At 39.8% G+C, this 27,142-nt stretch overlaps 2 protein-coding genes across 2 annotated transcripts in view; one reads left to right on the top strand and one right to left on the bottom strand.

The window, feature by feature from the left end:
- The window catches only part of cog5 (component of oligomeric golgi complex 5), a gene marked incomplete at its 5' end in the record, with an annotated part of 60,373 nt that extends 34,374 nt beyond the window's left edge, over positions 1 to 25,999 (bottom strand). The window contains 3 exon segments of the mRNA XM_054624515.1: positions 22,154 to 22,274; positions 25,175 to 25,244; positions 25,945 to 25,999. Of these exon segments, the coding sequence (XP_054480490.1) occupies positions 22,154 to 22,274; positions 25,175 to 25,244; positions 25,945 to 25,999 (246 nt within the window).
- Positions 13,143 to 15,639, top strand: LOC129112423 (G-protein coupled receptor 22-like). Its single transcript, XM_054624517.1, has 3 exons — positions 13,143 to 13,265; positions 13,552 to 13,698; positions 14,587 to 15,639. Exons 1-3 carry the CDS (start codon positions 13,143 to 13,145, stop codon positions 15,637 to 15,639), a joined length of 1,323 nt encoding a protein of 440 aa, XP_054480492.1.
- Positions 26,000 to 27,142: the final 1,143 nt, after the last annotated feature.

Genomic DNA, 27,142 nt, shown 5'->3' with positions numbered 1-27,142 from the left:
TCTACCATCCTCTATGCTGCTGTAATCCTGCAAATTTCCCAGCTGCGGGACTAATAAAGGATTATCTTATTTTATCTTATCTTATTTTACAAGGAACCAGAGACGGGATCGCAGGAGATTCCAGTAACATAAACAAACGTAATCTTTTACACTGGTTGTTGGCCTAAAATATAAAAGTTATTTCTAAACTTGACTTACAAAAGTATTTTTGTTTTTCATGGACGTAGTTTGGAGCTAGCTAGCTATTAAAGAGAATATTTCCCTTTATAGACCTGCCTACAAAACTCTGATTAGTTGACTGGTTTTCGTAACAGGGAAACATCTGTCATTACTAGACCTATTTTAAACTCTGAACAAATCAGGAGATGAGGGCAGCAATTCAGAGGGAAGGAACCAGGCCAGCTTTCTCCCACTGGGTGGCACAAATTAATATATCTATATCTATGGATGGATATGTTTGAATACCACCAACTATGACGATTGAATCAGGTCTTATTGCATCTCAATTCCAACTCTTGAGCAACAAATAAGGCTGATAAAAGAATACCATCTTTTGGCTGGGCTGGTCATTTTGATCAAATATCCGATATTTATGGTAAGAAGATAAAATGTAATTCAATTAAAAACATACCACTTTTATCTATTGCCAAGTTGAATGCTGTTTGGACTTTAGCTGGACATGGTAGCATTAACTGATTCTGGTGCATTATGACTACAACATCAAGAATGTTACGCTGAGCTCCTCACTCCTCTTCTCTCCCTCCATCTTTATGTATCAATCTCCTATTTATGCACATTACTGATTTTGCTTCTTCCCCGGAGTTCTTGTGCTTTCTCGCCTCGCAGGTTCCCAGGAATCTGGGTTATATTTGGACTGTCATCGTGCCACCTACTGAGGCCCTGCTGACACCCACTACTACTACCACTATCATTATTAGTCACATTACTATTATTATTGCCTGTACTATTACGCTTATTGACTTGCTTGTACCCTGGAGTCTTTGTGCTTTCTCGCTTCGCAGGCTTCTATAAATCGTGGCTGTACCTGGACCGTGGTTGTGCATCCTGCTACGGCCCTGCTGACACCGACTGCTACCACCATTATTATTACTAGTCACATTACTATTACTATTACCTGTACCATTAAGCATTTTAGCTTTACTTCCACCCTGAAGCCCTTTTGCTTTCTCGCTCTGCAGGTTTCAATGAATCGTTGTGGTACCTGGACCGTAGTCGTGCTTCCTGCTGTGAGCCGACTGACACCCACTGCTACTTCGATTATTATTATTATTAATCACATTACTATCCCTATTTTCATAATTATAATTCTACTGTAATAATTGCTGCTGTTATTATATGTAGTCTTATTATATGAATCATTTATGTCATATACATTGAATGTGTTGTATATCTGTTATGCTGTTCATTCTGTACACATGACATCTATTGCATTCTGTCCATCCTGGGAGAAGGATCCCTCCTCTGTCGTTCTCCCAGAGGTTTCTTCCTTTTTTCTCTCTGTTAAAGGGGTTTTTAGGGGAGTTTTTCCTGTGCCGATGTGAGGGAAGGACAGAGGATGTCGCATGTGTACAGATTGTAAAGCCCTCTGAGGCAAATTTGTAATTTGTGATTCTGGGCTATACAAAATAAACTGAATTGAATTGAAGTTACATACCATTCTGATGTACATGTTTGAAGATATTAAACTTGCAGTAAATTATTGAATGCAAGGGGGCTGTGTCTCAGTAGTGGAGCGGGTCGTCTTCCAATTTGTAATCGGCGGTTCAGTCTGCATGTGAAAGTTTCCTCAGGCAAGAAACTGAATCCCAATTTGCTCCCGAAGGCTGTGCCATGGGTGTATGAATGTGCGTGAATGGGAATTGGTTTCCTGATGGACCTTGCATGGTGAATGTGTGTAAATGGGTGAATGATGACATGTAATGTACAGCGCTTTGAGTGTTTGGATGAATAGAAAGGAACTATACAATTGAAAGTCCATTCACCTTTTACCATCTGTGTCAAGTGGTTGTGACTGTCAAATTGTTGGTTTCGGAAGTTACAGAATTTGTCCAACAGGGCTTTAAGTTTTCAATAGGTTATCTTCACACCAACAGTCGCTACTGATCAAGGAACGTGAGCAAAATGTCATAAAGGCACATTCATGAATACAAATAGGTTTGGACTGTAGGTTTTCCATAATTCCAAGATTCAGTCTTTAAATCTTATGCCATCATCCCAACTCTCTCATTATGAGAGGAGAGGCATACAGGTGCTGGATGTGGAAACTGATATCAACCATTTCACATAGGTCATTTGTCTAGAGGTGAAGATCGTTTGCTAATCTTTTTGAGAGCCAGAGAGATAGAGAGAGAGAGCGAGAGAGAGAGAGAGACAGAGCGAGAGAGAGAGAAAGGGAGAGAAGGAGGGAGGGAGAACGAGAGTGTTATCAGGCAGGTGGCTGGCTGAGGCACAGAGAACCGGGGAATTGGACAGGAGCCACATTCAATTCAAAAGCAATCCGCTCGAAGCCTCAACCCAACTACAAAGCCTGCCAGAGACCACGATGGAACAGCTGAGACCCGTATCTCTTTGCTTGTTTAGATATGTGTGTTCTTTGAGACAGAGAGAGAGAGAGAGAAAGAGAGAGAGAGACAGAGAGATAGAGAGAGTAAGAGGTGGGTCTTTTTCCTGACTTGTGTCATAATATGCTCAGAGGGCGTCTGATGCCATGCTTGAAGCCACAGGCCAGTGGATATTATGTGCTGGATCCCAGAGGATAAGCTGTGCTCTGGCACAGATGTGCTCTGGTTTCTGTACTGGGTGAATTCATTCAGCTTATTCTTCAGAGGACAAGGTGGACATTACCAATAATCTAAAGTTACCCATACCTTAACAATATGCTTTATAACATTGGAATATGTCACATCATTGCAGGCCTCCAAATTGGTAGCATGCAAAAGTAACTCCCTTTAGGACAGAAAATACACGTCATACACAACGATACACAGCAAGTCAGGCTTATGCTGTCCATAAATATGTTCATATAATATGAGTCATTTGTACACTCAGAGAAACGCTACAATTTAAAAAGAGACCTGTAGTCTTAAGAGGTAGCTCTGGATGGTTTGTAGCTTGCTCCTTAGTAAAAATCAGGAGCAGTCAGGTTGGATTCACAACACCTCAATGGAACATAATTCTATTTTTTAGTGCTGAAAAAAAGTCAGTTAAGTTAATTATTCCAGACTCAATGAGTAGAGTATCAATGAGCTACTGTGTACCTCACCCCATGCATGCAAAGTTGTGAAAAAAATTCCATGCCATGGTGCCCTTAACAGTCATCCCTTACATCCACAGGTGCAACATATAACAGCAGTGAGAGCATATTTCTGCTCAAGTTTAAACCAGCATTTCTTCAGCTGGCATAGGTGTAGTCAGAAGGGTCCTAAGCTTAGAGAGCTATGCCTATACTCATCAAATGTTTAATTGACAACACCTAACTAACATACTACATTGTACAGGTTTAGCACCCTAAGTACTGTTGCTTTTGGGTTAAGGGCGAAGCTGATGTAGTCTGTGCCCCACTGTGACACTAAGGTCTGCGAGCAGACAACATACACCAGATCATAAACCGTAAATGCCATGCTTAATATGTTCAATGGTTAACACCATTGCAGCATGTGTGGAGAAAAAAATGGGATGTGTAATGTTACACTCTCTTAACACAGTACTGCCACCGTTGAAGAGTAGGACATTGATCATGTACCATGATGGTCCCCATTTCCTCAGAAACATGTCACAGATACAAATGAATAAAAGGGCATGGAGAATGTCCAGGATAGTGCCGAGCAGGCGTCTGCCACTGTCATCCCTCTGAGGAGGTCCATGGATGAGGATAGAGCTCTCAGGGCGGCTCCCTGCTGTTGCACTGTAGGCTTGTATGATGGGTCACACAGTCAATGAAACAAACAGTGTTTCATCAGAGCCACGCCTTGGGAGTGTCCTCCGTAAAGAGCAAACTGCTGTGTTCGCCTTGTGTTTCCAGAGTGTACAACATACTGAGCCAAAGCGCGACATGTTCTCACCTTGTCATGTCTGTTTTCGAGCAAAGGAGCAAAGTCCCTTAGCACAGTTAGTAGCTTGGACAGTTTATGTGGAGGGATGGCGAATTTCCCAAGCAGCACACTTACCTAAGTAGATCATTTAACTGGTTTTACTGTTTTGAATGTGCTCTAATCAGTACACCACCACAGACCAGAAAACCCAAAGTGAAGGTGGCCATGACAATGGGGCAGCAACGGATCACGTTGGCATTTTAAGATCAACTAATTTGATTTTCACTAGCCCCATAAGATGGATGAGCTAGTGAAAAATCTTTGTGATTAGCCCTTCTCTTAAGCCACTGATGGGTCCAATGATACAGATAAGTGTGTTTATTCATGTTGACCATGAATACTGAGTTAAGTCTATGTACAATTAATCAATCTATAAAATATTTGTATGACTCATTAGCAATAAATCCAAGAAGTCATACACAGAGGTGCCGACATTCTTTAAGTGTTGGATACATTTGTGTGTGGAGAGAAAAGATGAATCCACTGACCGTTAAACTAAGGAGTTTAAACAATTTCTCGACATGTGCCTGACATCAGGGATCAGGTGTGGCACTGCAGAGGCCATATTCAGAAAAAATTACGAGTAAGGGCAAAATATCCCATGGGCCAACTATGTGGTCCTTTCAGTTGACAATACCAGTGTCAATCTAAGATTCAGGAATTCTATTAAGAGCAGGGTCCTGGACCAAAATCCATCCATCTACATACTTTGCTGTCCCTGCCACATTGTGCACACTAATGAACACGCTGGTTGGTTAATGCACTTCAAGTAAATGGCTTGATAGTCACAGATGCATTCTACATTTGCAATGTTTTACTGAGTTGGATGCATTTTACATTATGTTGTTCTCATTCCGAGCAGTTATGTCTATTTCTGTGTACATTGAGATACATGTTTGTGTGTGTTTGTACATGTTTTGTACACCCAAGACTGCTACCTCCAACATGAAGAGAACTCTGTTGTAACATTTGCAGATGAAGCTATCATCACCAGCCAGATTACAAACATCGATGAAACTAAATAAAGGGCATCACGAACAAGTTGACATGGTCCTCACACATCTCTACAAAAGATTTCTCAACAAAACTTAAGAAGGCAAAATTCCCGTGCCAAGTTCTTGTTATCTTTTACAGAGGAGCAATATAAAGCATCCTGAATTGAAACATTACAAACTGGCACGGAGGGCTTTACAGTGGGGGATTAAAAAATCATTTGTAAGCATCTACACAGCACCACTGATAGTCAATGGTAAATGGACTAGGACTTTTAACCTGATACCGAGCGAATATTTTTGATTTAAAAACGATATCCGATATATCGACCATATAAAAAAGACACAACTTTATTATTATTATTATTATTATCATTGACATAATAATTAAAATACACGATGATGGCATCATCATCTTTGGAACTGAACAATAATATGTCTTGGGTAACTTGTTTCTTACAGTTAATAATAATTAAAACAACTTGTCAAGATCTAGAAATTATTTTAAATGTACATACATTTTCACATCTGTGATATGAAAATGCATACTTGGACACAGTAAGTATTTTCACTTAGCAAAAGAGTCTGCCCCAGTTGGGACATAAAGTAGGTTTACTCACTGTTTAGTTTGCTAAATTTAGCTCCAAATTAATTTGGACTAAAATACATATTATAAGACAGCATAGTTCACAGCCTTACTGTGAAATAATGTGTTCAGCTGTTGTACCAGAAAGACTTAAAAAAAACAGTTTTCCAAATTGATACCTCAGGCTGTAATGCTATTCCAAATTCATCTTCAGTCACATTGTCAAGAGTTAAAATAGTGGTCAACTATACTGTAACAATAATTTGGTCCATTTCACTTCATTAACACGTAACAACAGCAAAACTGGACATGGTAGTCAAACTGAATTAAGTCATGCTTATCGACTTTAGAGAATTGATGGGGATGTTATTTTAATTGTTATTCCCTGTATGTCCTGACAGTTCATTAATGGCTATGTGCCTGAACAGTACAATAGGATGATTGTGTTATTCTGTCATTATTTCAGCGGGTTTGGGACGTTAGAGCCCCCTTGGACAAACTTGCATAAATATTTTTTATTTTTTTTTATATTCAGAAAATCGGCCGTATTTTTACCGAATTTTATTAATGAATGATCCTGTGTGCCATTGATTGGGTAAGTGTATTTCTAATATTGTGAAGTCATCAGTATTTCCCTGGTTTGTTGTCTCGGTGGCTATATCCCTAGACCTAAGCTACTGTTCGCGCAACAAGTGTAAGTTGCATACTTTATTAAACCCTGATGTTGAATCAAAAGTATAAATATGTGCCTGTGATTAAGAGTGTGTATATGTGAGTTAGTCAAAGTCTCACTCTAGCAAGGCAACCTTGCTAATAGTTTATCCTTCTGTGTGAACTCAGGGAGGTAAAATATCAGCAACATTTTCTCTCCATGTCTGAAAAGCTTTGCTGATATTGTAGCTAGCTTGAGCCTTGAATCACAGAGTGTCATCTCAAAGGGCTTTACAGGCCCACAAAGAGGACAGGACAGTAATTCTCATAGAATTGCCGCTTTATTATGACATCGGAACCACAATCAAAATTGGGATGTTTGAAGTGAATAAACAGTGGTGTAGGTGACTGTATGAAGCATGTTATGTAAATCACTGACTAGTACTCCTACAGGTAACTGTATGCATCAAGATGTTTTAAATGAATGACTAGTACTTGTACAGGTGACTGTATAAAGCGTGTGCATATGCCTTTGCTCGTCTGGTGGGAGGGGCTTAGGACAGAGCGGAGGGCTGCAGGGTGAGGGCTGTATTTTCAAATTCTGGCAGTTTTTTGGCCCTTTACCCTGTGGTACCACTTTATTTACAATATGCTGAAAGGTTATTGTGGAATGTTTGCCCAGTGACACCAAATATAAACAGCCTAATGCAGCTTTAGGCGCAGAGTGCACAGCCGCTCCATCGTAAATACAAAGCTTTGCATGGAAATAAAAAATGCTGTAACTGTGGGTTTTTTCTCTTAGTCTCCAAGCTGTGTCCATCTCTTTCCATCTCTGCCTCAGTCACACATCATGCTCATGCAAAAAATCTGTAACCATATTTCTTTCTGTCTTCATCTCTTTCTATTTTGTATCATGCTCTTGTTTGCACAGAAAAATATCTGCAACTATCTTTTATCCCTCTCCATAAGCATGCTGTCTGCCATCTATCGCTCTCACACTAAAGACTTGTATCTGGGGGAAAACATGCCTCCCGTTTGGTTGCGCATGTCAGTGAAACAGTTGGACACCTCTGCTAACACTCCTTGAATAAACACATGCAGAGTGAGAGATGAAGAGCTGAGATATGATTACCAGATTACCAAAAATCAGGAGTTCCTGCATTATCAGTGAAGAGGTGTATCTCAGGAGACAGCAGACAGGCCTTATTTGAATTCTGATCCATCAGTCTGTGTTCCCTTTGGCTGGCAATGCTGTTGTTGCCATGCCAATGCCTAGTAGCCCTAATTAATCCACTCACTAGCTACCTTCCAGATATGCTCACCAGGCAGTAAGTGCAACACGGCAACTGCTCCAATGGTAGCCAGATTGGGACAATTAAGAGGTGTACCATCCGGTTGGTGCTATGCAAACACAAACAGCAGACAAGTGGCCAAAGTCCTGAGAGGAAGGATGCTGCCATTAGCATTGTCATGACCACAGTGTGCTACTTGAGCTTTTAATGAAGGCAGACAAACAAAAGAAAGAGAAAAAGAACCAAGTACTCAAACACAAAATATATCTGTGTTCTGTTGTCCCTGCATGCTGGACAGTTATTCCCACTTACAAAAGATAAGAAAAAAATGATCGGGAAAGGAGGAAAGAAATGAAAGAGAAAAGTGTGACAGACGCTTTGTGAGTCCAATTAGTCAAGCACAGAGGTGTAGAGGGAAAAAAGGGAAAGAGAAGACAGTTTCAGAGAGAGAAAAGAGGGGGTGGGGTGGAGGGAAGGGCTACTGGAGGCAGAGACAGACCTAGAGACACAGAAGCAGAGCAAAAAGAGAAGAGGCAGAGCAGCAGCGTCAGTTTCTCTATGGCTTTCTCCACGCTCCGAGGCTGCATGCTTTCTACCAACCACATTTCAATCCTGAAGGGACTAACTATCAAGCTTTCTTGAATGATGGACTACTATACTAAACCTCAGCCACTCAGGGTTATCACCTGTGTGCTCTATGCTACCTTTGGGGATTGAGATTACAAAGACCATCAGGGAAGGAGGGCACTCCAACAGAGCCAAGGATCACTGAGGAATGGTCTTTGTCTAGAGGTAAACTGACACACGGAACATTCATGTACTAACACCGTTATCGCTGTTCTGACAGCAAGGGAATGTAAATTTGTCGCACGAAGGCACTGTAAGATCCGATCACAAACAGCTGGCTGACAGGTTGGGGAGTCAGGCTTTTCAAGCAGTGACTATTTTGAGAGGAGAATAATTAGACAAAATGAGTAGCTGTCAAAAAGCAAGGGATATGTGTCTTCACAAGCTAAGCTGAAGTCACTTCCTCCAAGAGAGACCAGCCCTCCTGTTGTATAAAAGCTCATGCAACACAAACCTAATCAGAATTTGTTCTTAGAGTAAGAACACCCACAGGACAGCTATTTCACACGATGGAAAATACAGCTTAAAGAAAAGTTGAGCCAAAGGCAAAAATAAAGAAGCAATTTTTCACGTCTCATCCAGTTAAAAGGAGTACGAAGACTATAGGTATCGGACTGAGAACTGACATTGAAAGCTGGTAGCAAATTGAGGGCTGCACCTAAGAATTACCTCCATTGTTGTTGTTTTGTTTTTTTCACCTAAATTTATCAATTAATCAGTATTAAAAAAAAAAAAAATACTGAAAAACACCCATCACGTTTCCAGAGCCATGGTGATATTTTCAAATTGCAACAGTCCGAAGGTTTTTAAATGATGTGAAACAAAAAAGTGGGGCAGATCCTCACAGCTGAGAAGTTGAAATCATAAAATGATTGGAATTTTGCCTAATAAATGACAAATGTTATAAGTTAAAACTTTATAACTAGTTTTTCCTCTTGCTGCTCTGACACCCAGCATTGACTTGGTATCTCTTTATAGATATACGTTTTGTAAATGCAAACTGAAGCAGCTGTAAAACCCAGGCGTTTCGCCAGAAATATAAGGGCAAGTTTACAGTAGTAGGTAATATGCTGATTGGGTTAAGGTAAGTTGTGCGTGTTTGACTTGTTTTAGACAATCTCTACATGTTCTGAATAACAGAACATATAGCGATTGTCTTAAACCATTGTTTAAGTGGTCAGATTTACTGTACTCCACCATACTTAAGAATAAAATAACAATATACAATGTAAGTAACACATGTATGTATACGTCGTTTAATCATGTGTTATGAAAGATGGACATTTTAATGGTTAAAAAAAAAAAAAATGATGATTGGTTACAATGATTAAGACAACTAAATATTCTGCATTCTATCTCATTTCAGTATTTTTTTAACTGCCGCTAGATTTCTAAGTTAGAGGAAATGTTTTCATGTTGCTAACATAATCTTGGATTTTTTTCCAAGACAGTAAACTAGTAATTTGAGGTATAATCCACAAAAAGAACAAGAAATGCAGATTTAAAAAATAACCTCTGCAATAACTTCAAATGTCATAGTGGGTTTTCATGTTGATACCATGTCCAGATGTTGTTCATTCATAGTTTGGGGCTCCAAGACTCTTTAAATGGAACTTTGTGCTACAAACCTTCAAGTAAATGTTAATTCAAATAAAGGAGGAGAGTGTGTAGCCTCAAAACAGCTGAACCAAGGAAGTATTGCTCTAGAATCAAAGGTAGAGAAATGTGACGAGTGTTACATTCAAGTATTGACTCCGGCCCTGGACACAAAAACACAGAGTCTACCCTGTGTTTTCTGACTACGGTAAGGAAGTCGAAGTCAGAAACTGCAACAATTTGGTAAGACCGTTCCTTACGGTGAAACCAATCGGCTAGTGAAATGTAAAGTAATGTACATCAAAAATATCAAGACGCAATGATTTTGGTTTAATAAACAAACCATTGCCCTTTGAATAGGAACCGAATCATGAGGTGCCTAGAGATTCATAGTTATTTATAATGCTGATGAGTTGGTTACGTCAGAGCTGTGCAATTATCTGAAAATAGCCAATAAGAATTCAGCATTGTCCATGGCCATGGTACTATGGGGTAAACACATTATTAAGCTACTGGAGCACAAGTTTAATTGCGCAATTGGCTGGTTTTAGTATTTAATTCAAAGAGCAGACGTCAACGCAGGGACTCATTTACACGTGTAAATCCAGACATGCATATCATATAATATAAAATATATTGTGCAAAGAAATTGTTATTTATTCCTAGATTAAGAAGCATACCTTCCTTTGGGTACCAGTGCCAAATATTACTTTAGATACGTGATTTTGAAAAATATAAACAAAGTTCTCAGCAAATCTTTTTTATATTTTCTAAAATTGACTAACATTGTCCAAATGTTGATCGATATCAATGATTATTTAATGTAAGAATAAATAAATAGGACTCTGAATCCAACAAGACCTTTGATGCCAGTTTTGAGCACTTGAATTCCCTACCCACTTACGCCCAAAGACAAATGCCAAATTTCAAATCTCAAGCCCTGATCTGCCTTAAAACTGAGTGAGACATTGTGTGGCCGTTGCGGTGACAGTTAGTCAGTATATCATCTTAAACACTAAGACAGTCTGCAGAGAGCCAGTTCACAGTTTTCAGTAATCATTTGCAGAACAACAAACGACAAGAACCATCAAAGAGAAAAGGCAAGGCATCAAAAAAACTGATTAGACACACATTTGGCACACACACAAAATATAAGCACAAACACAGAGACAGGCATCCAATTAACACAGAGAGAGCAGCTATCCGTCGGGATTATAAGTGAGTTGAATAAGGTGGGTGATGTGATGCAACATGCAGACCAGGGGGAAAGGATTTGATTCCATATGACAAATTTATTTCTTTCATACTTTTTTTTTTAACTGAAATCTTCCATCCGTTCCTTTAGCAGGATCAGAGATGGAATATGACTGAGGAGGAGCCCAAGGAAAGGTGATGACAATGATGGGACAAATCCTCTCTGGCAAGGATAAAGGGAGGAGTACAATGGCTGTGAATGTCCAAGAGTCAAAGGATCAGTCTCTTTGAGTGGTCTCCAAGGACTCTATATGACATATATCCAAGTCTCTGCCCTTTGGTGCAACTCTGCCTCCTCTTGGATCACAGGGTCAATGAAGGGTTGAGCCAAGGGGAACAACCACACAAGCTTGTTTTCTATTTCCCTTGGACCCTCCCATCCATTCTGCCATCTCTACTTTCCACCTTCACTGTTCTCTTGAATATGAAATTTCAAACCTGATGACATAAGGGCTGTGGACCACATCAGGACAAGTGTGAAAGACACAAAATACCTGAAAAGTGGAGAGAAGTGGAGACAGCAGGATTGTTCTGGCACTGGCATGATTTTCAAGCAGGGATGAGACTGGAGGCAACAGTCCAAGCACAACGGACAATGCTGAGACAGAGCTATTCATGAAAGAAAGCATTGATCTTAGTGCACCGCACTGATGTTGCAAACCACATGCCCCCCAACGAGGGGCGGGTGTGTATTGCTTTCTGTGTTTCACAAACAGACATTTCCCTTTGCTTGAGTGGAGCCAGTATCGCTGAAGCTAAAGCTCAAAGACTTTTGATTGTCCATCAAATTCTAATATGTCCACAGAGGGAATGTGTAAATCAAGAGAAGATTGATCTTGTCAAGTCAGAATATGGTGGGATGGTTTGACATGCTCAACCAAGTTCCTTTTGGACGCATCGATTGTTGCTGATCTGGAGAGGACACTACTGGGAGGGAGTGGTAAGTTAAGCCTGATATCATACTGTTTTTGTAGTCCAAACCTCCCATAGGTCATTAGAATGCATATTGTAGTATTCTCGCATTGGGTTTGTTTATGCTTAGCAAACAAACCAGGACACATATCTTTTAATGAAGAACTTGTTATCCTGTGAGGTTTCTGACTCATTGGTGTCAAATAATAAAGAACTCCCCTCCCTGTAATTTTGGCTAAAGGTGTCATTATGCTAGAAATGGACTAGTTCGGACCACCTGTAGTCCGACCACATCTGAAGGGCACTTTTGCTTTTAACGCTTAAAGCTGATCCAAACAGCCACACTCATAAGCAAGTCAAAAAATCTATCGTCATTGAGAGGGGCAAAACCACAAAATCGTTCTGCAAAGGAATTCGTAGTGTTTCACTTAGTGGTACAGATGAAGAAGATAAATCCTGCATTTCACAGCTCTGCACGCCTGGTCTATTGTTGCATGAAGATGGTGTGCTCAAGGGATTGTCTGTTTCGGAAAATTCGAAATTTTGTAGAAGGGCTTAATCACACTTTGTTTGAAACATCCTAGACTTGAATGCTCTTAGCCATTATTGACTTCTCTGGTGTTAAATCCTATTCCTCCAATCACAAACTAGAAATGACTGTGACAATCACTACCGAACATTGACAATATAGCACTTGCATTTGGATGTGCAAACTAATATCATAATGCTACCAGACTGATTTTACAGTGATGATAATATTGTTTGGTGAATGTATGTGAAAAATACAAAGGGTGCACTTTTCTGCAAGTCCAAAAAAACACAGATATTAAATTGTTCTGGAGCAGCAGTGTGAAGAAAGGTCAATGCCATATAATCAGTATCCCAATGGACCTGTACAGTAAACCCTAATCCTGACCTCATTGTCCGTTTACAGTACATTCTTAACAACAGGAAAAAGACAAGACTAGCTATAGGTTCACTGGTCTGAGGACAATTTAACAAATCACTAGTTGAAAAAAAAAAAAAGATCTGGCATAATTTAATATGCTTTTAATATTTATTGCATAAACCATGATTGTGCAAACTGCTCTCCAGGCCTCTTCCTCCTCTCATCAGGATAATGCACACATCCCCAGTGCGGATCTCTGCAGCCACCATGAGCAACATGACGGTGCTCGACAATGCTGACCCCTATGACCTTGACATGACCTCAGATGAGCCCATCTACCCCATCAGCTTCCAGGTAACGCTGCAGCCTCACAGGAGTTTTTAACAATCAAATCAATGTGACATGACAGCGTGACATTTTCTTGCTAGCAAGTCAATCCACAGAAAACTTCTTAGGTATATAATATTTTCAGGACACTGGTTACTGTACAGCTCATTATTGGGTTGGGAATTTGGATTTTAGTTAATTAAGTAAGCAAGTAGATTTCCTGCTTGTATAAAGTATAAATGGCAATTCTTTATTATGACTAAAAGAGCACTAAGTGTCACACTAAACGCCACCATGTTCTTTCCGTTGGTAGGTTTCTCTGACAGGCTTCCTGCTTTTGGAGATAGTTTTAGGCTTGAGCTCCAACCTCACTGTGCTTGTCCTCTACTGCATGAAACAGAACCTCATCAGCTCCGTCTCCAACATCATCACTATGAACCTGCATGTGGTGGATGTCTTGGTGAGTCCTATCCTCTATTAACATCTAAAAGCTACTATTTTGCCAAGAAGAATAAACATCAAGTGGCTAGATACAGAGACGACACTACTGAGTGCTACAAAAAGTAACCTCTCAGTACTGCTACCTTTCAGAAGGTAAACCATTATGTTTGTACACACACTAGGTGTAGAAGTTCCATTCAGTTCATATGGAACATTATGCTTCTGGTTTAAAAAAAGGGAAGAAAAAAAAACAAGTTTATTACATAAAGTTTGATTATGTGCTATCCATACTAATAGGTGCTACTCGCGCTGCCCCTTCACGTTTTTTGTCCACTGCTTGAATAGTCTCAACTGTGTTGCTGAATGCAGCAAAGTTAACTTAACTACTTTAAACCATCCTTCTCCACTGTGTTTATTACAACCTGAGTATTATTTCTGCAGTGCTGTCATTCAAAGAGCAAAATTATAAGAGGGCAAGTATAAGCTTTTCCTTCTTATTTGTACTAGAAAACGAGAAAAAAAACAGGGGTTTGACAGAATTTTGCAGGTGCAGTGCCAGTTCAGAACTTGTAAGTTCAGAACGGGCTGAAGTTTTCTCATGAACCAGACATCAAAAAACTTCACACTCAACACTGAGCGTCCTTGGGTCCTCAGCTATACAGCTGCCAAGACATAGTTGGGTCACACACCCAAGTAGTGGCTACGGTCAGAAACACCAGTGAAATACACTCCGATTCAGGAATTGACACAATCATATTGCCTAATCATATTTACCCTTTGGATTCGCATTGCAATCATCGCAAAACTGGTTCCAGTTTTACCTGATGTTAAAAAAAGAAACTCAGGATTTGATAAAAACAGACATAACGCATTTAGGATGTGACCTAAATTCTTGTCTTGTTTCCAGGTGTGCGTGTGCTGTATCCCGCTCACAGCAGTGGTGGTACTACTTCCTTTGGAGACGGACACAGCCATTATCAGCTGTTTCCATGAAGCCTGCGTCTCCTTTGCAAGCTTAGCTACTGCTGCTAACGTCCTGGCCATCACTGTGGACCGCTACGACATCTCAGTGCGGCCGGCGAACCGTGTGCTTACGATGGGCCGGGCTGTAGCTCTACTCGGGTCCATCTGGGCTCTATCCTTTTTCAGTTTCCTGGTTCCCTTCATGGAAGTCAGCTTCTTCATCAACTCTGGTTCAGACCTTGTGAACATGACTGGAGTGGTCACAGTGGCTAATCCAAATGAGTATTACACAGAGGAGGGTTTGTACTATCACCTGCTAGCGCAGATCCCTATATTCTTTTTTACAGCTATGGTGATGCTAGTGACTTACTACAAGATCCTTCAGGCACTTAATATCCGCATTGGTACACGCTTTCAGCACAACTTACCTAGAAAGAAGCAAAAAAGCAAAAACACAATCTCTCTGAGCACTGCGACACAAGCAGAGTCAACGGATGCTTCACAGAGCAGCACAGGAGTCAGAGCAGGTGGGAATGCACCTTTGGGCATGCGGGCATCAGTGTCGGTCATAATTGCGCTAAGACGAGCAGTAAAGCGTCATCGGGAGAGACGGGAGAGGCAGAAACGAGTCTTCAGGATGTCTCTTCTCATCATCTCCACATTCTTACTTTGCTGGACCCCAATAACGGTGCTCAACACAATCATCCTCAGCACTGGGCCCAGTGATTTAACTGTTCGCTTACGCTTGGGCTTCCTGGTGATGGCCTATGGAACCACTATCTTTCACCCGCTCCTATATGCCTTCACTCGGCAGAAGTTCCAAAAGGTTTTGAAAAGCAAAATGAAGAAGAGGGTGGTGTCTGTAGTAGAAGCTGACCCTACCCCAAACAATGTAGTCATCCATAACTCGTGGATTGACCCCAAGAGAAACAAAAAGGTCACCTTCGAGGACACAGAAGCCAGACAGAGATGTCTATGCTCACCAGACGTAGAGTAATGGGATTAACTCAAATGTACATATGTTATATCTGTAGAGTTAAAATGAATTGGTTACATTCCACTTATAAAAGTCAAGTAACTGACAATGGCAAAAACATTTTTAAAAGCTTGGTTTTGGATGCAGATATGGAGGTTTGTTTATCCAAAGAGAGTGGTGGAAAGTATTTGGGGGAAAAAAACAGAAGAAATCCAACTATGATGGAGAAATATACTACAAACCTAAAAAGCTTAACACACATATGCTCATTGACAATGGAGTTCAGCATTCATGGGCAGCTTAATTAATTATGATGTCAGAAAAGACAGTGTTCCCTGAGATCACAGGAATATCGAGATAGAGGTGAGGAGTTGTGAAACTACCTGCAGCTGTAGGAGTTCAATGATTGCATTTACAGGTTTTTCCTCAGTACAACATAAGATAAGATAAGATAATCCTTTATTAGTCCCGCAGCGGGGAAATTTGCATACAGTATGTCCCAAAAAAGGTGGTATAGACACACAAAGATGGTAATTTATTGCTATTTATTATGAAATATTGGGTTGAGTGCTTTCAAGGACAATTCAGTAGGAGTGGATGATGTGACGATATATATTTTATCAAACGATATAAAAACATCTATGGTTAATATTTTTCTTGAATCGTTTCTGTGTGGTGGCAATATCATTTGGAAACAACTTTAAGCTGCATGTTGGAGCAGGAGCAGAGTGGAGCTTGAGCATACAGCTGGGGCACAACATGCAGAAACTTTCTCAGACTCAGCTAAAACCAAAACAAGAAGAGCTCCTAAGAAAGCCAGATACAGACCAGAAAACCATGTTCCGCAAAGTCTGCCAAGAACCATTCCCACCAAGCCATATTTTGAGTGCAGGCTATTCTTTGTCATTAACTGGCACAATGGCTTTTTTTTCCTTCTCCACCATACAAGGACTACAGACTATGATACACAGAAATGTGTTAACACAGTGTTTTTGGCTTAAGTTTAGATATCAGGCCAGGCCTAATTAGACAAGATGTAGGTGAGGCTTATTTTTATGTTTATTTATTTTTTTCTCTAGAATTTCACTTGAAAATGTTCATTTTGCACTAAAGTTCTTAATAAAATGAGAAAATACTCAGTACTTTTCATTTGTCAAGTATTTAATTCACACAGTATACAAAATGGAATTAAACCTGTGATTACTTCATGTGAATCTTTCATTTATTGAAAGAGAAAAAAAGCTTTATTGTGATATAAACTGTGTGATACAAAATTACCTATATTGTGATTTTGGCCGTGATTCAGTCAGAACTCTTGTATCTAAGCAGCTTTGCATGTTTTTCTCTGGTAAGTATGAGAAGAGACAAATGTTAATGTACAGTCATAGAATACCTCGGTATTGTCTGTCCCTCTCCCTATGATGTAACAGATCAGACCAGAGGAGATGTGAAATTTCATTTCTCTTTGACTTTTCTCAGTCAGGTCACCACTGTGCCTTGTCATGTAGTGAGCTTTTAAATCTATTGTTCAAACCAAGGGCTTGTCAACACTTATAATAATAATATTATAATATATAATACTACTTATACAGCTTTTTCTAAAAATTAATATTTTTCCATCTGTTTAAATCTTTTTTTTAAAATGTATTCTGTCCACAGGCCCTTCGACTCCAAAAGAAATGCTTGCCATGCTGGTAGGTTGCGATTACAGCAACAGCATGTAACTGATACGTCAAATAACAGAGCAGAAGATTCTGAGCATGCATAGTGAGTTTATTTTCACAAAACCAACAGAGAAGCAATGGGAGCATTTGAAAATTGACACCATAGATGATAAAAACAGGGATAATGGTAAGGCTGTTTGTTGACTGTAATCTGCGTGGACGGACGATGAGGTGGAGTTGCTGTGATGATAACATTGGGTGCAGCAGACAACTCTGTTCATCTGTGAACAGATGACTTCACATTTGTTGTTATGGTAACAATACTGTAAGACAGTTGTCTTACAGTATTGTTACCATAACAACAAATGTGAAGTCATCTGTCCCTCGAGTGAGGCAGCATAAGGCAACACAAATTAATGGAACAACTATAAAGGTTTGATTTAATTGAAGTCTAATGATTTTAGATCATACTTGTTTATTGAGAAAGAGACAGCCCTAGCAGTCTGAACCAGAGAAAAAGGTCACAGGTTTGATCTGCACTTAAAAAAACGCTCATTTTTTTCCTCTTACCTGTAGTGCTATTCATCAATCTAGAATGTTTGGTATACGTTGTCCCTAAATCAGTACCTGATCACTCTATGTAGGAATCTCATTTTGGTCGGACAATAACTGGTCTCCAGGGCATCTAGAACTCATTCACATAGACTGATTTAGCGAAAAAAGTCTTACCTATAGCAGCTGACACATGGGTTTTACATGATAATTTGCCTCCTAAGTGCATATATTATTAGTCTCTTAATTTCAAAATTAGTATTGACTTTTTTATAACAGCTGTTATTTGGACATGATGATGGAGCAAGATGAAAGGGGAAGGGATCACCAAAATGATTACACATCGGATTAAAGTAAAATATAAATGTATATACCAAACCTCAATGTAAAGCTATCAATAGTTGTTTACACCTCATGGTGGTGTTAAAGAGAAAATACTTTGAGATTGCCATGGTACGAATAGGAATCATCCTCTGGGGACCATAAAAGCCTGTGGAAAATGTCATGACTGTAGTAGTTGAGAAATTTCAGTCAAAAGTATGTGGACATCTTTTTGCTTATATCAGCAAGAGAGTGTCTATATCATACCTTTTTTAAAGATTTTTCAGTCATGGTAACCTCTGGGGAAAGGAAATAGCACCGAAATGAAACTACTCTTCAGACAACCCTCTTCAAACCCCACGGAAGTGATTCCAGGACCCCACAGTGTGAACCATAATAAAACACAAAGCAGCAAAGCCCACTTGAGAAATTGTTGGAATTGTTGGACTATAACTGACTGGCACAGCAGAGGCCAGAAGCAGACACTGTATCACCTTTAAGAGTTGTGCTGGAGAATACTGAGGACACTGACCTTATTCAAAAGGTCTTTACAGACAATGGAATTTCAGGGAGCGTGTGTGTGTGTGTGTGTGTGTGTGTGTGTGTGTGTGTGTGTGTGTGTGTGTGTGTGTGTGTGTGTGTGTGTTATGATAAGTGGTCATAGGCTAACAGGCACATGCTGCTGAAAACACTTGTCCTTCTGAACCCGCCCTGCTCTGCCGCTCTTAATGCCTTGTGATAACTAAGGGTAGAACGCCAAATAGATAAACGGTGGTAGTGACATTAAATGCATCAACATCACTTTTCGTCTGCTGACACCAGAAGGTCACAGGCCTCTGAACCTTCAGCCATTGTAAGAAGCTACAATTCTAACCAAGAGAATGATGATGAAGAGCTTAAAGAAAAGGTTACCTGGGATTGAATCCATGTTGGGGCTGGACATTAGGCAGTAATGTATGCATAAAACAAAGTACTTCTAAGATCTTCTAACAGTGTATAGTTTCAAGCTGTACTCTTGAGTGTAAACCATTGGGGCTGTCAGGTAATAGAGAGAAAGGCAGTTTGATTCAATAGAACTGGGATGATGGTGGGATGCCAAAAAAACTGAGATGGCCTAATTGGTTGGACTTTGTACACACTGGTAAAGGATTAAGTGACCACCCAGTTTGCACTGCTTTTCAGGAAGTAGCAAGTTCAAGTACTCACTTCACATAATCTATAACAGGCATGCACCGTTTTGAATAAATAACAAATAATGGCTATTCTCAGAAAAAAACACTTAGGACCCAATAGAGTCCACTTAAAATTCTAACTCGGAGCACATTCATTCTTTCTACTATACACTTTGAGCAACACACCTTTTTTTGAAATTCCAAGTTTCTATTGAGCTTCTATGAAAAGTGTCAGAATTAAGCTTTGAATGTCTGTTATCATATTTTATGATGTCGTCACCCCAAAAAAAAGTCCTTGAAGAAAATTCTAAATTTAAATAAAAGGATTAAACGGATTAGATGAGTGTGTCTAAATTTATAAAAAAATATTTTCTTAACTAAATCACTCGTCAGTTTCGTCAACATAAATACATGTAGGTTTGGACTATGTATAATAAGAAATAAATACCGCACACCAAGATTCCGCCTTTTCAGACCAATGAGAATGAGCTCGCCTGGCGCATACGCCAAAAACATTTTCTAGCTTCTGAGTTTACTTGCAGGGTATGAGGCCAACTGAATATGTGCAGTAGTGTTTCTCTTGCTAGCCCTGCCAGCCAGTTCCTGCACGGCCCTTACACTTTACATTGTGATGACATCAAAGGCCTTTAAATTGCTTTTCTCGGCACAAGTAAAGTTTCACAAATATAAAAACCTCCATGGATCAAAAGTCAATAATAGAGTCATAAAAAAAAAAAGGTAAAATCGACTGTCCTTGTATGGTGCTTTTCTAGTCTTCTGGCCACTCAAAGCGCTTTAACACTGCATGTCATCACTCACACCCATTCACACACTGATGACAGGAGCTACCATGCAAGGTCTCTAACTCTAACTAACATTCACACACATTCACTCACCGATGGCACGGCCTTCGGGAGCAACTTGGGGTTAAGTGTCTTGCCCAAGGACACATCGACATGGACTGCTGGAGATGGGGATCGAACCGCCGATCCTCCATCCTCAGATTGGAGGAAGACCTTGCTCTCCACTGAGCCACAGTCGCTTTTTATATATATATAAGGTCTGGCCTGGGAATTCTCCTCAGGCCTTCTCCTCAACCCTTCTCCTCAACCCTTCTCCTCAGCCCTTCTCCGACACTTATTCTAGATTTGTTTTTCAAGAATTGAAGAAACAAACCCAAGCTAAAACACCAATGAATACATGTTGACAGGTAGCCAGAAAGATAATGTTGGCGTAGGACTGCAGGTTGTGATGTGATGTCAGGCAAACGCAAACTAAGTAATAGAGTATATTGGAATATAGGATTGCCCCTATCTAACTATGTGTAAGTCTTTATTTTAAACTGTTGCTTAAAATAAACACTTACACATTGTTGCAAAATGTTTTTGCCGGCACTTTCATTTTGAGTTGAACTATTCCATTTTCAGGGTTATCTCTATTGCTTTAGGTAAATAACTGTATTCCTTTAGTTAGTTAGTTTAAAGTGATCTCATGAGCTGTAGTGCACTGACCTTGCATAAATACATTAACACATGGGTCTGTATACTGGGTGCTCCAGTGCCTTTCCAATTGTTCTGAAACTTTAATGATGGTAAGCTAGTAAAGACTTGAGCAGATACCCATCTTCACACTGTATTATCATGAGATAAGCAAAGACCTAACCTTATTTGAGGCAAATTTGTTTTATTTTCCATACATTTTGAAATATAGATCTTATTTAGTTCTAATTAGCAATAACTACACCGCAAACCTAACAGGAATTCAGCCATTTTTAATTTAATGTGCCATTTTAACCCATTTTGACTTTTAAAAAAGGCACTGCACTTAAACTACCTCAGACTACAGATTTAATCAGATTGATTTAAAATCTGGTCAGTACAATCTGAAGACCTTTGCAATTAAAGTCACTAAACTTTAGTGTTTTAATGCAAAATTGTTGCCATGGCGTGGTGCTGAAAAAGCGCCTTTCACCATGAAACAGGAAGTTTACATTCAATCTGCTCCAAATTTCTCAAGCATGATAAGGGTCCAGTCCTGAGTACATTTACATGCCTCATAGACTCCTAGCACCACCCCCTACACTTAGGCCCTGCCCTCTTCAATAACTCCAGAACCGTATCATAGAGCCTTTAGGGAGGCTTCATTGCATGCAGCAGAGAGATCCTCTTTAATTGGTTTGCCCTGTCCCCTACAATTTAGACAAGCCACTTTCAGAAACTATTAGCTGTTCGTCACAGGCTCTTGTGGTATCAATCTTTAGTTGCTTAGTTGGGTTTCTGTTTCATTGTGCCTAGCCTTTGCGACCCGGACTCTGTCAAGTAAACGTCAGTATTGGGCCAAGGTAAATCATAACACTATTGTGATGTGTTTAAATGTTATCTTGTAAAATGGATTTTTTGTCGAGAAACTTTGTCGAGATGTTTTCACTATGCATATGTATGAAAATGGATATAAGGAAGTACGACCTGTTTAACTTTTTAAAAGTAGCTCCAAGCAGCCTATAATATATAATTAAAACTACTAAGATTTGTTTTTAATCAAAGAAAATATGAAATAAATGCACAATTAAGTATTCCCATATCATTTGAATTGTGTTTATGCAAATAACCACAATATTGGACAATAACAAGATAACATTTAGACTTAATTACAGTTAACACTGACTTTGGGTCAGTTGAAATAATTTTTTAGGATGGCAAATATGGTAATCAGCAGGTCAGACTTTTGAAAAATCTGATGTGGCCAAAAGAACTGCAATTGTTGCGTCTCCAGCTTTCTTGAAACAGATGTGAAATATGGATAATCAATAAACACGCATCTGCTTACCTAGTTCATTTAGGCTCTGAGCGGCCTTGGTGATCTCCCTGCTGCCCCCCTGTAGCTGACCCTGGAGCCTCTTGCTGAGGTACAAGATACGAATGATCCTCCGCAGCAAATCACAGGCCATCTGGAGCAAGAAGAGACGTAGGGGGAAGATGGTGAGAAACTTTTGCAAGAATTACACTATAATTACAGCCCCAGATAAACTTTAGGTTGATCTGGGAGTGGCACTTCAGTCGCTTGGTTCATACCTGGAAAGTTACATCTTCTCAGATTGATAAAACCTGCCGCCTCTTTTTTTTTTTTAAGGATATACAACCAATTAAAATACCTGGAACTTCATTAGCTCCAGGTATTTTAAAATATTCTTGTTGGTCAGCAATCCTTGCTTTCCAGGCAAAGTGAAATATTACACTTTATGGTTGCTATGCCAACTCATATGGTAACCATGGAGCTATTCTTGCTTTTAAAGCATAGTACAGAACAGTACAGTGGGTACGGAAAGTATTCAGACCCCTTTAAATTTTTCACCCTTTGTTTCATTGCAGCCATTTGCTAAAATCGAAAAAGTTCATTTTTTTTCGCATTAATGTACACTCAGCAACCCATCTTGACAGAAAAAAACAGAAATGTAGAACTTTTTGCAAATTTATTAAAAAAGAAAAACTGAAATATCACATGGTCATAAGTATTCAGACCCTTTGCTCAGTATTGAGTAGAAGCACCCTTTTGAGCTAGTACAGCCATGAGTCTTCTTGGGAATGATGCAACAAGTTTCTCACACCTGGATTTGGGGATCCTCTGCCATTCTTCCTTGCAGATCCTCTCCAGTTCTGTCAGGTTGGATGGTGAACATTGGTGGACAGCCATTTTCAGGTCTCTCCAGAGATGCTCAATTGGGTTTAGGTCAGGGCTCTGGCTGGGCCAGTCAAGAATGGTCACAGACTTGTTCCGAAGCCACTCCTTTGTTATTTTAGCTGTGTGCTTCGGGTCATTGTCTTGTTGGAAGGTGAACCTTCGGCCCAGTCTGAGGTCCTGAGCACTCTGGAGGAGGTTTTCTTCCAGGATATATCTGTACTTGGCCGCATTCATCTTTCCTTCAATTGCAACCAGTCGTCCTGTCCCTGCAGCTGAAAAACACCCCCATAGCATGATGCTGCCACCACCATGTTTCACTGTTGGGATTGTATTGGGCAGGTGATGAGCAGTGCCTGGTTTTCTCCACACATACCGCTTAGAATTAACGCCAAAAAGTTCAATCTTGGTCTCATCAGACCAGAGAATCTTATTTCTCATAGTTTGGGAGTCCTCCATGTGTTTTTTGGCAAACTCTATGCGGGCTTTCATATGTCTTGCACTGAGGAGAGGCTTCCGTCGGGCCACTCTGCCATAAAGCCCCGACTGGTGGAGGGCTGCAGTGATAGTTGACTTTGTGGAACTTTCTCCCATCTCCCTACTGCATCTCTGGAGCTCAGCCACAGTGATCTTTGGGTTCTTCTTTACCTCTCTCACCAAGGCTCTTCTCCCACGATTGCTCGGTTTGGCTGGACGGCCAGGTCTAGGAAGAGTTCTGGTCATCCCATACTTCTTCCATTTAAGGATTATGGAGGCCACTGTGCTCTTAGGAACCTTGAGTGCTGCAGAAATTCTTTTGTAACCTTGGCCAGATCTGTGCCTTGCCACAATTCTGTCTCTGAGCTCCTTGGGCAGTTCCTTCGACCTCATGATTCTCATTTGTTCTGACATGCACTGTGAGCTGTAAGGTCTTATATAGACAGGTGTGTGCCTTTCCTAATCAAGTCCAATCAGTTTAATTAAACACAGCTGGACTCCAATGAAGGAGTAGAACCATCTCAAGGAGGATCAGAAGAAATGGACAGCATGTGAGTTAAATATGAGTGTCACAGCAAAGGGTCTGAATACTTATGACCATGTGATATTTCAGTTTTTCTTTTTTGATAAATTTGCAAAAAGTTCTACATTTCTGTTTTTTTCTGTCAAGATGGGTTGCTGAGTGTACATTAATGCGAAAAAAAATGAACTTTTTCGATTTTAGCAAATGGCTGCAATGAAACAAAGAGTGAAACATTTAAAGGGGTCTGAATACTTTCCGTACCCACTGTATGTACAAGCATGTATGGGCTGGGAGGAATATTCACAAGAAGGAGGGCAGTGTAATGTTGGAGCCTGGAGGAGGAGGAGGAAGAACAGAGGACCTGTCATGCTTCTGTGATGCTGTGTGTCCACCTATCAGTGTGAGTATGAATATAATATATGGATGAGAGAGGGGGAACGCACACCAGAGCTGGGGAGCTACTGACCACGGTTAAAACACAAGCGTAAAGGTAAAACAGTCGCACACTCGTACCAACGATGGAAAAGATATTTAATAATTTACCAACATTTCAGCATAGCAGTCTTCCTCAGGGTAAAGAATGAATGAAAGAAAATGAACGTACTAAAGCCTTGCTATCAACTCTGTGAGGCTGTATTTACACCTGCTGGTGCTTTCGGATAAATGCTAACTTCATTTCAAATTTGGACTTGATGATGCTACTAGATGAAAAGTCAGGGAGTAACTTACACTGTAAGTGGAAAAGTCAGTTTGCTTATTTTGTTAAATGCCACCCCCTTCAAATAAACTTACCACAACAACAGATCTGAAGTCACCTGTTAGTAGCCTGATACTCTGACTGATTTGGCATTTTGTTTAAGTTCAAATCAATGAACTTCTCAGAGACCAGAACCATCACCTTGGTTTTGCACGCATTGCTATGGTCTGTAGGCACATAACAAAACTCTTGCCTACATACAGGCAAATGCTGAAACTCTCTCCTACACAGCCTCAATTTCTCTGTGGGTTTTGGAGAGCTTGGATCAGTTGTAAAATAATGTTCTTCAGTAAAACTGGCACACAGTTTCTTCTGCCATCTCAAAAAATAAGATAATTTAATAATAAATGGATTTACACAGCCACAGAAAAGTAAATATAATATCAACATTATGAAGTGTGTGCTGGAGATTTACCTGCAGTCTGGCAAGCTGGGTGATTCTGGCCACAATCTTGTTGTACGGGTCAACAATCTTTGTCCTTATCCTGAAGAAATGAGTATGGCTTCATTAAAAACCAGAGAAGTGCATCTAAAAGCAAGACCTTTTACAGAAATTTACCAATCTGTCACCTGGGCCTTCTTATAACCTGAACTTTTAAGAAACTTGAGTCTTTGGTTTGTGGTTCTTCCTCATGTTCAACCATTTGACAAACAGTTGTTTCAGATATAAACCATTAAAAATGCTTTATGGCTGTTTTGTGGGCGAATTAAGTTATCATTTAAAATAATTTAAATGTTTAATTTATGTAGCACTTTTGCTTTGTAGCAAAGTGGGTGAATAAATATGCAGGCACCAATTTTCAGTTTTTTATTTTTTTGAATTTTATTGAAAGTCTATTTTGTGTAATTCCAGGTTGTAAAGAAACAATAAGAAAAACGCAGAGGGGTGTGAATACTTTTTCAAGGCATTGTAAGCAGGCAGGGCTAGGTTGGAAAAAGGTCACGTCATGCTTCTGAAGCCTATTTTGAATCATAAAGTGATGAGTTTTGAGTGCTAAACTCTAATGAAGGTTGTACTTGTCGACTTAAACGTTTATGGTTGCTTATGTAGTCATAAATATTTGATGATATTAAGAACAGTTTAAATTCTAAAAGTTTTCAGGGGCTTTATGGAATCAAATTAAATCAACAATAGTGTAAATCCAAGGCCCGGCTAAGACAACCAGCAAAGGAAAACAGATTTACCTGTCAACAGCTGCCTGCAGGGCACTGATCCTTGTCTGCATCATCTGTAGGACCCCTGAAAACAACACCAATATGTTTTCTGACAGTACAATTTTACAGATATTATACAGACATGCTTAATCTGAAAAATGATGGTCCCCCTTGTGGTAAAACCCAAGAACTGCGATCATTTAAAAGGCAGTGTTTGAAAAAACAGGTCACAGCAGGGTATAATTTAAACATCCAATACAAATATCCAATTGTCTAATAATAATTGCTCAGCAATACAGTTGAAAAATATAAATTATTTCAAAAGTCTTGCCATGTACATTCATATGCTGTTGAGAAGGTCTGGCATTTGAGACCTAACAACTGGTTTCTGAACATGATCACATTGATGATGAGAATGTGGTTATATCAGACCTCCAGGACAAACAATTAGAAAATAGATGGTGCAACGACTGCTCAAATCATTCTGTGTTTTCAGTACCATAACCAGATATGATTTAAAGATCTCTGGCCATGGTCTGGGACCTACAATGCTGAATATTGTCAACTTGTCTCTTTTGACTGGCATTGTTTCCACCAGCTTAAAGACTGCTGTAATTCAAGGTCCTCTTCTGTGGAACCAGCTTGCAGTTTCGGTCCAGGAGGCTGACACACTCACCACATTTAAGACTTTCCTCATTGATAACTCTTATAGTTAGAGCTGGCTCAGTTTTATAGTTAGGGCTGACTCAGGTTTATAGTTAGGGCTGACTCAGGTTTATAGTTAGGGCTGACTCAGGTTTATAGTTAGGGCTGACTCAGGTTTATAGTTAGGGCTGGCTCAGGTTTACAGTTAGGGCTGGCTCAGGTTTATAGTTAGGGCTGACTCAGGTTTATAGTTAGGGCTGGCTCAGGTTTATAGTTAGGGCTGGCTCAGGTTTATAGTTAGGGCTGGCTATAGACTTAGACTGCTTCTCCTGTTGTACTTTTTAACTTTGATTACATTTCTTCAGATTTATTCAAGTTCTATGCATCATTTTTGGATTGTCAATACTGTAATTTTATTATGTTGATTATTCTGTTCACACATTTATTGAATGACTCTCCGTCCTGGGAGAAGAATCCCTCATCAGTTCTCATATTCAGTCATTTTTTCCCTGTTAAGGGATTTATCCATATCAGAAAAAAAACATTCAAAAGCCCATGTCGCATGTCTGTGAAATTGCAAAGT

Source organism: Anoplopoma fimbria, chromosome 23 (genome assembly GCF_027596085.1).
Source record: "Anoplopoma fimbria isolate UVic2021 breed Golden Eagle Sablefish chromosome 23, Afim_UVic_2022, whole genome shotgun sequence".
Taxonomy (NCBI): domain Eukaryota; kingdom Metazoa; phylum Chordata; class Actinopteri; order Perciformes; family Anoplopomatidae; genus Anoplopoma; species Anoplopoma fimbria.
Note: the sequence above shows the minus strand (reverse complement) of the source record. Positions and strands in the feature narration are given on the sequence as shown.